Here is a 16,828-nt window from a genome sequence, read left to right as displayed (position 1 = left end):
ATTCTTGTGGCTTCCTTTGCACTGAATCACTCCTATTACTGACATTCATATCTAGTAAATACTAGAGCATTCGCCAAGGTACAGGATAGTTCTAGAAAATAGGTGGCGCCACACCAGTCACGTGACCTCGATGACTCAACAGTACTGCATTGAACTGATTTACTGAGGAACTGATTAACTCTCTTCGATTCTCTTACAGACTCATTCGTGTGTTATGTTTTACAATATTTCTTTTTTCCAAACCTTACGAAATTCGAGTCGTCACGTCAAATCAAGAACCTCAAGAAACTTCCAGGCGCAGATGGCCAACTGGCGACCTACGAAGTTACGTTATCCACCCTGTTTTTTTTTTTGTAATCATATTTTATTTTGATCAAATTAACAAAATGAAAACAGAAAACGAGATCATGACCAAGCAAACCAGTTCCGTGATGGTTCTATGAACTTTCTTCAAATGTTAACGCAGCTATTTATTCAAAAGTGATTAATTAATTATAGGACTGAACGTGTTTTACCCGGTCATATAGGTTTATATTCCCTCCCCCACAGACTATAGTCTAGGTAAAAAACTTACCCACGAGTATAAAGAAGGTGACTATTCCAACTATGACGTTATTTTATGAATTTTGCGCAAAACAGTTATACCTATTCGATGTAATTAAGGTTTTGATATTCATTATATTAACTTGAATTTAATTCCATATATTCAGAGTGTGGTACAGAAAATCATTTATATATTTTTATCATTACTTTTTCATGAATTTTGTTCTCAGTAAATTTATAAGAAATTATTAGACTCAATAAACTAAAAAAAAAGAAAAAATGAGTGAATCATTTCTCTGTGAATCACTTTTCGTGCTTTGGGAGAGGTTTATTAAATATGACGTCAAGACAACTTAGTAAAACATGGTGGACTAGTTGTAACGTCGACAAATAAACTTAAAGCAGGAAGTCTATGCCGTATAGTGTATTGAACAATGTCAGGGATACTGGTAAGTAAACGTATTTACAATTTTTTCTCACATTGATGTTACTGGAATATAAAAAATGTGCTTTCGGGTGAATGATTTTGCTTAACTACTTGTTAGAATCATTAGAATTCAGCAAAGTACAATAAATAACGCTAACAAACATTTAGTAGGAGTAGGTAGCACTACTACTATATTACGATTTCACCGTCTGCCTCAGGACAGGAGTCAGGTTTCGAATTCTGAAAATGGGGTTAGAAATAATGTAACTGTACACTGTAGGTAGCCTAAATTGTACGAAGATAAAGTTCAATTCTTTTGAAATTTTATATAATATTATAAAGTTTTAACCTTAACTTTCGTTAGTATTTTCGGACGAATAGGTGTTAACCCTAATGAGTAATAACTAATAATGTTTTATAAAAGTAATTACTATTTTTTCTCTTACTCTAACATATTATGTATACAAAGACTACTTTATAACAATAAATTATGGCATAAGAAGGGCTAGTTTAATTTTATTCTACCCAGGTCCAAATCAAAAGTGAGAGTTAATTTAGATGAATATTGGATGTAAAAACCAAAAGTGATACAGATAAGTTCTGGTCGTTTTAATTCCATAATTGTTAAAAAGTGCCTTATAAGGTATAACAATTGATAGTGGCTAACCCATTATCTTGGTGGAGTACTTGCCAGGTGTGTGTGTGTGTGTTGGGGGACTGTATGTTGTTATATAATCTGAGGAAATATATTTGAAAAAATATTACCACAGAAAAAATACTGCCCAATTTAGGGCTGTCCACAACCCTGAGATAAGGCCCAAGGAATGACCTTGGTTGTGGTAGAAGAAAAATGTATTAGTTTGAATTGTTAAAAAGTGCTTTACTAGCAAATGCTGTAGTTAACCCTTTAACTCAATTGGTAGGGCACTTGGGCTTAACTCCAACACATTTTCTCAGAGAGAAAGTTCTAAGATGTTCTTCCTTAGTAATGTAACATAGGATAACAGCTATTTGTTAAATTTTGGAATAATTTTACATTGTAAAACTAATACTAGTTTTTTTAAATTAAGTTTTCTTTTCAAATGAAATTGGAAATATGAAAATTTTTTTTATTCTACAGATATCACCACAGTATATATAATCTTGAAGCCCAGTCGTGTAGTAGTCATATAACAGTTTTGAACTTAACTTTTACTCACAGTATGCTTGTGTATTCCTTGTGTAAATGTAAAAGAAGTGACTTTAGCTCTGTGGGAAATTTATTTTTCAGCAATTCTTAGAAATATATTTGTCAAAGCTTATCATTTTTTTAATACTTATTACTGTAGCATTTAAAATACCAATACCACATGCTTTTGCTGAGTACATGTAGTTTATCCAGGCTACTAAACATTTAAAAACTTGAATTCTGTCTGCTAGTTTTTAAATGCATCAACTTTTAGTAAAAACATGCACCATTATATGGTCTCTTTATATCTGTTTTAGGTACAGTTATGTGGTACATTTCTTATTTTTCAAGATTAATATACTTTATAAAATAAAAAAAATAAAAGTTACACACAAGATTAAGAAGTGTTAGTAGTGCATTAAACTAACATATAGACAACATGGGACCATTTGGTCCTTCAAGACTAGCTTTGAATACCCACCCGTGGGAGAAGTCTTCCTTGAAGTAAAAACAATTTGATTCTTTATACCCTCAAATCTACCCCATATCATCTTCTAACTCATTATCCAAATTCACTGAATATAAGTCAGGAACTAACATTTCATATCACCATGATATCAAACCTACACGTAATTATATATATTGATCATTCATTCCCAGTTAAATTCTTGTAACTGTATCTTTATTAATAATCAACAGTAAATTTAGAGTGGCTTTCCATCTGGTTTGATGTGGAAAAACATTTTCTATTCAAGAAAATTCCCTTGCTACTTGCATCCATTGAATCCCAATCAGTGTTTTTAAAGTTGAGGTATACCATAATTACTGCATCAGTTTTCTTATGAGAAGCAACCTTATTCTGGTTGTATGGTTTTTCATTATCATAATCTGTCTGATTCGGTGGCCTACTACTAGAGCTGAACAATTAATGGAATTTACATCACTTAACTATGAGCTCATTAGTTGATTACATTCAACTCATCAATTATTCTAATGGAATGGCAAAAATACAAAAAACAATATGATTATTATTTGATGAGTTGACTTAAAAAACAACTTAGCATGATACAAATCAGGTTTTGACATTGCTGTGGGCAGAGAACAGATAGCCAGTTGTGTATGTAGCTTTGTCGTTTACAAGTATAATAGGAATATTTCAATTAATTATACAGTAGGAATAATTGGAAATAGTAATAATTGGAGAGCCTAATTTAGATTAATTGATTATTTTCATGAGTCATGGCACTAATAGATTAAGCTAAGTTAACTTGAAGTAATTGAAAATAATAATAAAAAATCATAATTGCAATATTTCAATGACAGAATAGTTTAATAATTAAAACAATAATAAAAAATCATAATTGCAATATTTCAATGACAGAATAGTTTAATAATTAAAACAATAATAAATGGAAACTAATTATTTTCATGACATTAACTTATTTAATCATAATTTTTATTACTTGATAGATCGAATAATTCATAAAGTGTAATAATAGGAAATACTGTTTGATTATTTTCATGATATTAAGTGTTTTACATGACACTAATCAGTGTATTCGATGGTCATAGCCAATTGATTAAGTTAATCACCCTGCCCTTCAACAACTAACAGTTAAAAGCTTTCTCCCTTGAATCCATAATTGTGTTCTGTATAGATCCAACATCTTAACTACTGTTGTTTATGTTTTCAATCCCAAATGATTGCAATCCCACCCACACCTTAAAAAGCTTTTCTACTAGTAAGTAGCATAACTTGGAATTCCAAAGTCATTCCTACTATGCATTTTCCAGGTCTAATAAACTTCATTAATTCCCAATACACCATAGTCTTCCATTAAAACTAGAGCCCTGAACTCACTCATTTTCTTCCTAATACTCCTAAATTAGGGTAATAATGAGTAAGCTTATTCTTGAATCTACTGTTTATATTTCAATCTGATAGGCTTATTTTTTAAAAGTATTATTTAACTTACTGTGACGAATCTTATTTTTTGTTCTCCATATTGCCCTAGGTGTCTTATCAGTTTGTTTATTCCCAATTTTCCAAGCTCCCTCACCAGTTTGAATGTATATAGCTAAAGCTACTACAGTCATCCTGCTTAATTTGCACTCTAAACCCAGCTATAGTATATTGTTACGCCTCCAGTCGTTAGTTGATTTTCCTTAACTTCGTTCCCACGAAACTTTAGCGACACAAGTCCTTTCTTAATAAAACTGGTTTATTCTTTACGATACACTCAACTTCAACAGTCGCGCTATAACAAACTATAATAACGACGTTAACTTCAACAATACGTCTCTCTCTCTGACTGCAGTTCAATTACTCATTACCCACACATATTATCACGTCACGTTGTGACCATCTTATATATACCAGACTACCCTATATCTAGTAATCTCTCGAAGTGTTAGAGGTAAGGAGTGGCGTGATACTAGTCACGTGACCTCGCTGACGCAACACTGCCCCCTCCTTAGTATTGTTCGTCCCGAACAATAGCCACTTACAATAAACCAATAACAATTAACAATAACTTAATCAAATGTACAGAATTACAAACACAAAATTACAATTCAACAAAGTCTCTGAATTTTATGGGATGTATCTTCTTCCGTACTGGTCTCCGTCTCGTTGGCTTCTGCTTCATATGGGGTTCATCTGCTTTATCAGTAAATGTCCTATCATCGGTAACAGTCAATCAGTGGTAGTAACTTCATCAAGAGCTTCATCGTTTCCCTTCTCAAAACTGAGTGGAGTTTCTTCTTCGATGGTGGCTTCTTCAGGTGGCACGTCTTCAGCAGTGTCATTTGTTCTGTTGTCCACTTCGTCCCAACTGAAATGTCCTGGACCGTGATAAAGCCAAAGCCTGTTGGCATGCACCACTTTTGGGTTATCTCGCCGACCACATTTTATCCGGAAAGTCACGTCTGAGAGACGATCCACTATGTCATATGGGCCTTCCAAAACTTTAGCGACACAAGTTCTTTCTTAATAAAACTGGTTTATTCTTTCCGAATACAACTTTACGATACACTCAACTTCAACAGTCACGATATAACAAACTATAATAACGACATTAACTTCAACAATACGTCTCTCTCTCTGACTGCAGTTCAATTACTCATTACCTACACACATTATCGCATCACGTTGTGACCATCTTATATATATACCAGACTACCCTATATCTAGTAATCTCTCGAAGGTTCGAGAGAAGGAGTGGCGTGATACTAGTCACCTCGCTGACGCAACAATATAATTCATTATTATTCCAAAACTATCCACAGGTCCAACCAGATAACCTGTTGCTCTATGTATATATATCTGATAATCTTTTATATTAAGCTTTCAATTTTGCTAAGTTACTTTATTCCTTATCTAACCTGAATGATCACTCATAAAATTTTCACATCTGTCTCTAAGCATCTGAATGAATGCTTCATAATTTTCAAATAGCTCTTCTGGCTTTCAGTTTACATAACATAATGTTTAGGTACAACAAGGGACCTTTTGGCCCATCTTGACTGTCCCATCCTCTAAACTAAACTATTATAAATAAAAAAAATCTTAAAGCCAGCCCTTATCATTCATATAGTTATCAAACTTTCTCTTAAACCCACTTAAATATTCTGCCTGAACAACATCCAAAGGCAACTCAATCTAGAGGCCAACAACCATATTAGAAAAATAACTCTTAGCTTAAGATGACTCATACCATGCCAAAATTTATATTTTTGTCCCCCAAATCCTGCTATTCTCACCATTAAGTATGAAAAATGATTATGTATCAATACTATCAAATCCCTTTACAATCTTAAACACCTCAATCAGATCCCCTCTAACTTCTTTTTCAAGAGAAAACAATTTCAGATATCTTAACCTCTCCTCATATGACAACCCTCCATCTCAGGCACCATTCTAACCCTCCTCTGAACCCTTTCTAGCAATTCAATGCCCTTCTGAAGATAATGAGCCCAAGACTGAACACAATACTCCAAATTTGGCCTATCCTGTGACCTATACAATGAAATTATAACCTCTTTAGACTTGTATTCGATATTTCTGAAGATACAACCTAAAATCCTATTTGCCCTACTACTAGCAACAGCACACTGCTTGGAAGGCCTAAGTGACTGATCAACTATTACACCAAGATCCCTTCCTTTTATGACACTGTTAAGGTTATTCACATTCAAATTATACTTATAATTTAAATTATGGTGACTGATATGCATTATCTTGCATTTATTATAGATAAAACCCATTAGTTTTAATATTTTATGAACATAATGACACAGTAAAGCCCAAAGATGTAGTGTTGAAGTTGATGCAGATATATGATGCATTACTAGACAATTTCCCTAGTGTTTATCAATTTAAAAATGCCATCTCTGCAATGAAGAGTAAATATAAGAAGGATGGTATAATGTCTAATCCATATGTATTTCATCATGTCATATTTTCAATAATATTTAGTTGTTTTTGTTTTAGAAGTAGCTCCTTGCTTCATTCATTGAGATCTATCAAAACAACACTAAATAAGTGGTTTCTAGAATGACCTCCCTAGTGACCATTCTAGGCTCAGTAAAGATGCTCGTGTGGCAGGTGTTAAAAAAGATTTTCTTTACAAACTACGTGAATGTATGGTTACCTCCTCTGTAGGTGATTTCATGCTTTATATAAGAAAAAAATACCAACATGAATTGTACGACTGTATAGTTACTTTCTACTGGAAATCAAATGTTCATATTGTAGGTTACTTTATCTTCCAAAACCTTTCTCAATCTTTGGCACATTTATATATTTCATTATAACTATATTCTACATCCTGAGGAACATACATGAAAAATATCTTTTGTTTATGATTGTACTATACCAAAACAATCAATTTTGGTGGTGAAAGTATGTACACAAATATATTTAGGTGATCAAATGTGGATGTTGTAGATGTATTTTCACTGGGATTGGTAGTATTGATGCATCTTTGATGAGAATTGTAAGAATACGGACATGAATATAAACTTAGGTAAGGTAGGAGCCATTTTCAGCTGAGACAGCTTTATTTTTCAAACAGGGTGATTAGCCTTTGGAGTGGGTTGCAGTGGTAAATGCTGTTAATACAAATGAGTTTAAGGGAAAGCTTGAATGATAAGAGTTGGCTTTCAGTTCATGTTTAACTGAGTGTATAGGATGGACCAAGAGGTCCCTTGTTTTCCTTTAATGATACATTATATCACAAAGGGATGATAAACTTAGCAGCACACACCACTACACTTGTTAGAGATAGAGGATAATAAGATTATCATGGGTAGAAAATAAGTAATCATTTTGTACACAAGAAAATTTTAGTCCAACAATTTATTACTTTGAATCCACAAGAATATAGACATAAACATCTGTCTTTATTATATTACGATTTGTCATCATGTATTAACTAGAAAAGAACAACGTGTTTGTGGTAAAATTGCCAGGAAAAATCAGGGTATACATGTAGGATTCTTATGATTTTATTGAACATTATTACACTGCACTGTAGTATACTGTTACCAAATTTTTTCATGCATTCCATCAAATTCAGAGGTATGTTACTTAGTTTTAGTTCTTTTTTTGTTTAATATTTGTTCCTTTCAGCAAACATGCGTTTCTTTAAACATGTTTACTTTCCATAAAGCCTATGGATTATTGGCTGGAGCCCTTATTTCTAATACATAGCTATCTGAGTAACCTTTCAACTAAAATACACTAGGGAAATAATAATTGTAATTGATTTATATGCACTGTACCAAACCTTCTTAATCAAATTTAATATCTGTGTATAGAATTATTGTTCATTAACATACACTATACATACAGTGGTGTTCAGTTTTTGAAAATTGTTCTCCAAGGAATAAAATACTGCAGCTCAGAATTTTAGAAACTTGTGTGTCTCCCTAGAAATCTACTCAAACTGTTTTTCTAATAATAGAAGAAATGATGTAAACAAAACAAGAAACTACTTGTTCAACGGGTAATGTATAACGGTAAACCTTTATGCCCCTCAGACAAATCTTGTTGTTGTAGGTATTGGGCAATATGAATTCCACTCCTTCACAATATACACATCATTCATGTGTTTTTAATACAATCTTTAAAAAATCAAATTAATGGAACAGTTTTCAAATCAATTAAAATAAATTAATAGTATAAACATTGTAAGACATTAATTGTTCTGTAATACAGTAATATTTAGATAATATATAACTTTTAAACTATTAAATGGTAGTAAAAGAAAACTACTTTTTGAATTAAATATATATATATACAATTGTATACTTCTAACTCATTAATATGCTAATACTATCCAAAAATAATTCCAATTTTCCAGATTTTAAGTACACAACATGTTATTTTCAGGTGTTGCACTATCTGCAAGACACTGTATATGTTTTAAACATTTCTAGTAAATGCATAATAATTGAATATTTCCACATAGTAGATTGACAGCAGTCAAACCTGAGTCTCTTGAATCGTGAGGCAACCCTCCTTATCACCAGGCCAGAATCATTGAATAAAATAATAATAAGAATTCATATTGGCATTATTTCAATTAGTTGGTTGATTGATTTATTTTGTCACAACACTAATCGATTCAGCTGATGAAACTTGATTTGATCTAGAATAATAATGAGAAAACATAATTATATATTTCAGTTACTTGGATAGTTGAAGTAATAATTGGAAACTTCAATTAGTTGGTTATTTTCATGACATTAAACAGTATAATTATTATTTTGATTAATTGATTATCTCATGTGACACTAGTTAATGTGATGCACAAGTAATTGATTGTACTGTAATTGTAAGCATACAGTTTTTCTCCCAGCATAATACGAGAAACAACAGAACCAGGTACATTTAAAAAAATGGTTAAACTACTGACACATTTTTCTCAAGAAACGTAGGATTGTTAATACATGATATGGTAGCTAGTTAATGTTCACACTGGAAGCCCTTGGTAGGCCTATGAATCATGTAGAGCATGTCATACTGAAGAAAATTAACTAAGAAATTAAAATCCAACCTATTTGATTTTGCCTTGGGATTCAGTAAAAATGGCAAAGTAGGAAAAAAAATGATAAAAGTGCAGTATAATACTTTAAAAGGTACTGGTTAAATGCCAAAAGTTGACAAAGCATTAGGAACAAATAGAATCCAAAATGGACAAATTAAGAAGAATGTGGAAAGAAAAATATCTGTAGATTACATGATTTTTATCACGTATTTTAGGCTTGTTTGATTCTAATGTTTCACTAGCTTTTGGTATTTAAATCATAACATTTAAAAAATTATTCTGTATATTTAAATAGCATTTCAGAGAATCTTTGTTTCTTATCATCCAGCTCATCTGGATGAGTTCTGGCATTGAACAAAAGGCCCCTGGACATTGAACTGCAGGAGACAAAAGATAGATTGAAAAAACTATGCTTTAGATGCTTCTTATTTTGAATCTGAAATGGACAAATTAAGAGAAATGTGCTACAAATAATCTGTAGTTACTGTGATCTTTATCATAAACCTTTTTTTTAAGAGAAGCAACTGTATCACTTCTTACACTTTGTAATATTTATGACTGGTATCACCATTTTTACCATTGTTGTTATCACTAGATTTGTTTAATATTACCATCATCGTTATCACTGGAGTCGTTTAATATTACCATCGTCGTTATCACAGGTGTCGTTTAATATTACCATCGTCGTTATCACAGGTGTCGTTTGATATTACCATCGTCGTTATCGCTGGAGTCGTTTAATATTACCATCGTCGTTATCGCTGGAGTCGTTTGATATTACCATCGTCGTTATCGCTGGAGTCGTTTAGTATTAATATTATGTTTTTTCGTTTTCTGCCACAGTGGTGTTAAATGTTTAATGAATATTTTTATTACAGTTATTAATCTGGTTATTACTTCTATCCTGGAAAGTTTGTTGCAATACTTTTCTTATTTTTTAACATCCTAAATGACAAATAATAAAATTGCTATTCTCTATCTAACTATACTAATTAATCTTTTTGCCTTTAAGAGTTGCAAATGTAAAGATAAGTATATTAAAACTGCTTTATTTTCACCACCATAAACATCTGATTATTTCAGTAGCTATCTGAACCAGATTATGTAAAAATAGGACAGTGTATATGGGTGAATAAGCTTACATTTTAAACTTGTTTATTGTTGGATATAATAGATATTATGCTCTGTATATCCAACAGTAAACAGTCTTGCATGACAGGATACTTTATTTAAGCTTAATTACAGTTAAGCATACCAACTAATATATGTTTATTTGTATATTGAAATAACGATAGGAAGTTGTATTTGAGGTTAGGTTTAAGTAAGGAATACTTCAGCTCTAATGGATCTAGGTACAAAAAATACAAGTTTACACCAGAACATGATAACAGTAGCTTTTGTTGGTTTCCAAACATTTATTATTTTCACGTCAAACCCAGGACTAAAACTGTTGCTGTTCCAAACATGTGACTAATATTTTCTTTAACCTAAATTTTTTGATAAATTACACACGCATTTTATGAGTACTAATTCCCGTTCACTACATGTAGTTTCTAACACCATCTAACTTTCTGGCAGCATCCCTTGGAATTAACATGATCTTGTGAAAGACTGGACTGTTTATTATAGATATGAAATAAAAGTAACAAAAAAGCTTACAAAATTGGTGAACCCTTCAGTTTCATGATTGGTAGAAGTTTGTGTATGTGTTTTATGAATCTAACTGACCTGACAAAATTTTTTTGTTTGAGCTTGTTGCAAAGAAAGATGCATATTAAAATATTGAGCAAGATTTTTGTTTTTTTATCAAATGAATAATTTTAACTTTCTGAAGTTACAAATGGGTTACACTGTTTTATAGTTTGCTGTTTTTCTCTGTGTATCCATGATTTTGAACTTTAAGTTTATGATGGTGTGAAAACAATTTGATAAATGAATGAAATATTATTAATTGTAATTTAAAATTTAGTTTTGTTTGCTTTTTCTGTTTCCCCAAGTATTGAAGCTTCACTCCTAACTTCTTTACCTTTTTTTTATTCCATAGGCCAAAAAGGATTCAGTTTGACCTCTGTCAGGAACAACAAAGTTTTGGGTGCTGTCGGTTGTAAAAATTGCACATAAATTTGTATGCAAGACCACGTCAGTTTGTAACATCTGTGGCTGAGACTGCACAGTGGGTAAAATGTTACTCGGCAATTAAAGCTAGGAAATATATTTGAAGTTTTGGGATGAAATGAGTCTATTAAGTTGACTTTGTGAACACACTGCATTTCAGTTGACCGACTTTCATAACATGATTCTTTAACATAATTTTGATATCACAATGCATCGGTTCTATTATTATGTGAAGTAGCGTGATCAGGTAAAGCAATAATGTCTTTCTTTAGTAATTTTAAAAAGATTTTTAATATTGGAGGAAGTGTTGGAGGTGGAGAATCAAAAAGAAGACGTGTCTATCACAATATCAAATTTAATGAGAATCCAGAAGATTATTGGGAAGTTATTGGAGAACTTGGAGATGGTGCTTTTGGAAAAGTTTATAAGGTAAGAAGTATTACTTATTATTGTTTTTATATTTTAAAATACATGGTACAAAAACACAAAAACAACTAGTAATATATGAATAAATATCTCTAAACTGTTTTGTTTTGTAAGTTTGATGGATTTTAAGATTGTGTTGTTTACATACATCAATATCACATGTGGAGGTAACATTTTACTTGCAAACTTGCTGTACTCCCTAACAACAAAACTTACATTAGGCATAGTACCTATTTTTTCTTATATAATTGCTTTTCTAAAAGAAGTAAAAGATGAGAACACCAAGTGGTACTAGTACTACACTGGAAACACACATCTAAGTCTACATGAAAACTGAGGAAATGACAATTTCTTTGTAGGGAGAAAGTTTATATTGTATGAAGAATTACAAACCATGGTAGGGATTGTGAAAGTTCAGATTTATGAATGCTTATAACAACAAAAGTAAAGTTTTAAATATTTTTTAAAGGTTTGTTTTGAAATAAAGGAATTACAACTTAGATAACATAAAAACTTGTAATTATAATACATCATAATGTTAATTTTATTGACATATGTTCGTAGTAAAATTGTTTAATTACATTTTGAATGTTACTCAGTGACTTGTACAAAAAGGTGTTTAAAGGTGTTAATACCCCATTTTTCAACACATAGAAAAGAGGTAGTTAAAAACTAGCGAGTTACCTGAAATTTGTTACCTACATGAAAAAGGTGTCTTTTTACAGAATTGTGGGATAATTTTTTGAACAAAGTTAAATGTTAAGCTGGATAGACTCGTAAAATAACAACAATTTTAGTATGAAGTACCATCATTTATTGAATTATTATACAAATAATCCTGAATCTGTTTAGTAACTTGAACATGTTAACAGAAACAAATATTTATCTAAAGCTACTGTTGTATGACTTTACTTCAAAGATTTCATTTGAAAATTTGTGGATCTTTTGTTAGCTTTAAGACTAGTGTAAAAAGTCCCAAAAATATATTTATATAATTCAGACAACATCATAGCTCATTTGGACTGTTGTTTAAAATTTCCTTATCAAATAGTTTTTCCTTAATGCTCATCAACACACCTGGGGGTCCAAATGGACCCCAACAACTTTCTTGTTGTGTATTTTTTTACATAATCATTACAAATTTATATTAATTCATGTAATTGTGAAGTAAAAACCCTGGATCAATATGACACTATTGTTTTCCAAACAGGCAGATTGAGTACATAGCTATAATCTAATATTTATCTGGGGCCCATATGGATCCCATACTATCATTTAAAATCACTATACATGCAGTTTGCCCTGTAGCATATGAAAAAAAATTTTTAAACATTTATTTCACAATATAGGCTGTTATAGAGGATAATTCATCAAATTGGTACTGTGTCATCTGGTTTGTTAGCTTATGACAACAAGTGTTCTCTGTGATGGCTGCTTATAATGTCCTATTTTATAGAAACCTTGTTTAATAATTGTTGTAAATAACCAGTTTATTTGATTTTTAATCCGTAGCCTACTATAAAAGTATAAGGATACATTTATGTTTGGGTTTGGTTGGACCCAAGGTAACACACAACCTATACCTTCAGTTTTCTTTGAGTTGAATTCTGCAGTATTATGGTAATCTCATCATATATTGGTAGATAATGACTTGAATATAGGAGTATAATAAAACTTTATTTTTTAATACACTGTTTGTATAAGGAATGGTAATTTTGTGCTGGAGTTTGATTGGACCCCAGGTGTTCCACAGTTTAACTTTTCAGAGGTTTGCTGATAAGGGTTAAATTTTAGGAACTTAAAAAGTCTTCTTAATCAAAAATATTATACCATATTTTACTTCTGTAGCAAAAGTATTGTGTAGATTAAAGAAATGACTAAAGCAAGAAAAAACAAACATTTATATCAGTTTTTAAAAGTAGATTAAAATTAGATTTTACTAAAATTTTCCTCTATATTATGATAATCTTCACCTCAGAATGAAATAACTTCAGCGATACAAGTCCCTTCTTGATTAAAACTAGTTTATTCTTTCTTGATACAAACTTTTTGTAATACACAGAATTTCCATAGTCATTTTAAACTTAACAACCTTTATAACACACGCTATAAATCACAGTGATTCACACACTTTACTTACGGTGCCTACTGTTTGCTTTATTTAATAATATATCTCTTCAATCATGCTGGTTTTTCTCGTCAGGCTTATATACTAAAAAAGAGGGCGTCTCAAACAAACTAGAGTTGTTAGGAAAATTCATGATCCTTCGAGAAACTCCAGTGCACATGCTCCCAGCGTCGCGCGACTTCCAATGTCATAAAAATATTTTCTAATCTGATCCTCATTCTTTTTGTTACCTTTGACCATATATGAGAGTTTAAACTACTTGAGTCAAAGCTATTTGTGTGCTTATTTGATAACAAAGAACCCACATCACTAGTTTTGAGTGAAACTGAAAGTCAACCTGATAATGAGTATAGCTAATAAAATATACTGTTACTTGTAAAGATTAGAATGCATTATTTCATCAGTCGTGTACCTTTTTGTTAATGTTTTTTTTGAAGTAATTATTGTAATATCTCTTGAAGTTTATTCAGCTTAGGAAAGTTAGGTTAATCCTAAATACATGTATTAAGTTAACAATTCAAAGCAACCTCTATAGAAGTATAATAATAAGAAATAAAATTAGATGTATTAGAAGTTCTAACCAATACTGTTAGTAAAAGTAACAATAAAGAAATAATAGAGCATACCTTGTGTATATATTTATCTTTAAACACTGGGTTGTCTGGTAGTGTTCAGTTTCCCGAGGTTATTGTCAATTAAAGTATTAAACATGCCTAAGGTTGAAATTTTTAGTAAGGATTTGAATACAGTTACTTTCAAGGAAAGTTACTTTTTGTTTTGTTATTTTCATGCTCAATTGATTCAACCATATTCAGTTCAGTGATTTATTTTAACCTGTCTTTGTCAGCTTCAGATACGATATCTTACCACTTCTCACTGAATAGTTTTTCCCAACTTGTTTTGCCCTCTACATGTACATGATAGCTACATGATAGCATGCAAATGAGCGTGTGGCAACCCTCCACCAATACAAGTGCAACACTACTAGCTCGGCTGCCTCCCTCTATGTAGCTTAAACCAATTTCACTTCTCAATTGGCACTTGTGTTGTTAAGATGTGTTTTTTGCTCTTGCTTTTCTTTATGGAATGTTCAATCAGTTCCTTGTTTTTTATATGGAAACTTTACATTTGTTTTCTGAAATTTTAGTTAATACACATTTAGCATTATGTGTCTTTTATTCTAATACATGATTCTTTGGAGTTCCCTGTTTGGTCTCTTCTACTTCCACTTATAGTTCAGATGAATTCTGAGTTTCATGTTATAACTACTACCACTTCTTTTCCTACTACAGTTAACCTTACTGCACTGCATAGGCTTTGGGTCCACAATTGTTGGTGGAAGGTGTTTTGGCCTTGGTTTGCTGAGAGTTGTCTACCTTCATGTGGGTTTCTGATTCACCTGAAGATTATTCTCTCAAGCCTTGTTCAGGAGTACCAGAACAAGAGGATGAAGATTTTGACTGCTGGTTTTTTCCCCTTCCTGTGCAACACAGTCACATTTAGCTCCAGTGAAAGTGCTCAGGGCCCCTCATCCCTTCCTGGAGTTAATAAACCAGGTATGTGAGGTTTTGTTTTGTCCCTCATTTCCTATGACTATTCCCCATCCCTTTTAAGCGAGACACCTCCTTTGGGCCAATATCTCCCCCCCCATCTGATATTGGGGTCCATGCCAATAGAGTTGCAGATAATTTACATATTCAGGGGTCAGTATGCCTCAACCCTCGTGTAATATGGAAGCCCATGCTATGGCTTACCATAGGTCTGTGTTTCCTTTTATGGTCTCCCAGCAGTTGGATTCTCTTCTGCCTTATTGTGGTTTGGATCCCAATACTTTGGTGACATTTTCTCAACCTCAATTTTTCCTATATTTGCTACTCATTTTCCTCCCTTCTTCATTGCCTTTCCTCAATTCACCTTTTGTCAGAGGCTCTTCATCATTCCCCTGAGAGGTTTTCTGTGGAGACTCGTGCCCTGTTTGTTTGTTTTTAACTTGTCCTCATCCACCCTTTCCCTACACATATGTCTCCTTTGTTGTTAGGGTTCCCTTTTATCCCATGAATGTTTACCCCCAACCTCTTTATGTGACTTGCACATGGTTCCCTTTTTAAGGCAACATTTCTTTAAGAGTTTTCCTGACTTGTTATAGACCAGAGTTGAGTCTATATGTTTGCACATCTCCCTTTCCTCATTGGGTTCCCATTTCTCACAACCTTCTCTTGAACCTGTTCCCATATCTTGTCCCCCTCCTTCTTTTCCTTTACTCGTTCTTTACTACATGGATCTTCGAGGTTAACCATCAGTTTGTTCATTGACAGCTTCAGTGCCGCTAGTAGTCCCAGTGACTACATGGTGGATACGGGTCTGGTTGGGGCCAGGCTTTTGTGCCTTGTCACCATTTGGGAGTCCTTCACCACAGACTCTTGGGTTCTGCAGGTTCTTTCCAAAGGGCTCATTCTTCATTTCAGTTTCCTTCATTCCATATGCTTCTCCCCTCCTTGTGATCACATTTCCAGCTAGCATCTTTCTGAGGCATTTCTATATCTTCTTTACAAGGGTGCCATAGAACAGGGAGTTCCTTCTCAGCCAGGTTTATATTCCCATTTGTTTGTAGTCCCCAAGAAGACTGGGGACTGATGCCTGTTATTTAATCCTTGATTCACCATGGAGTCCTACCTATCTCTTTAATGGGCTTTCACTCTCAGTCATTGGATGATGAAGTTAGATGATTCGGATGCTTACCTCCACATTCCCATTTCCCCAGCATTTTCTTTATTTTGTTCCTCATGGTTGCATCTACCAATTTTAAGATAGTCTGTTCAGACTAGTTTTTTTTTTGTTGGGTTATCAAGGCCTTTGCTTGTGTTATCTGTTCTAGAGGCCTTTTCCACCATTATATATACACCTGGAAAAAAGTTAAGCACCCCCGTGTTTTTTCAAGTGATTCAGATTCGACGTTCTTGTGACTGATT

The 16,828-nt window shown here is 32.6% G+C and overlaps 1 protein-coding gene across 1 annotated transcript in view; it reads left to right on the top strand.

Moving 5' to 3' along the window:
* Positions 1 to 882: 882 nt before the first annotated feature.
* Positions 883 to 16,828, top strand: part of LOC106473406 (serine/threonine-protein kinase 10-like) — a 36,717-nt gene continuing 20,771 nt past the window's right edge. Inside the window, exons 1-2 of the mRNA XM_013934086.1 lie at positions 883 to 992; positions 11,235 to 11,734. Coding sequence (XP_013789540.1) covers positions 11,564 to 11,734 — 171 coding nt within the window. The 5' untranslated portion in view covers positions 883 to 992; positions 11,235 to 11,563. The remainder of the gene's footprint in view (positions 993 to 11,234; positions 11,735 to 16,828) is intronic.

Source organism: Limulus polyphemus, unplaced genomic scaffold (genome assembly GCF_000517525.1).
Source record: "Limulus polyphemus unplaced genomic scaffold, Limulus_polyphemus-2.1.2 Scaffold6147, whole genome shotgun sequence".
Classification (NCBI taxonomy): domain Eukaryota; kingdom Metazoa; phylum Arthropoda; class Merostomata; order Xiphosura; family Limulidae; genus Limulus; species Limulus polyphemus.
The sequence above is the reverse complement of the archived record's forward strand: the minus strand, read 5'-3'. Positions and strand labels throughout refer to the sequence as shown.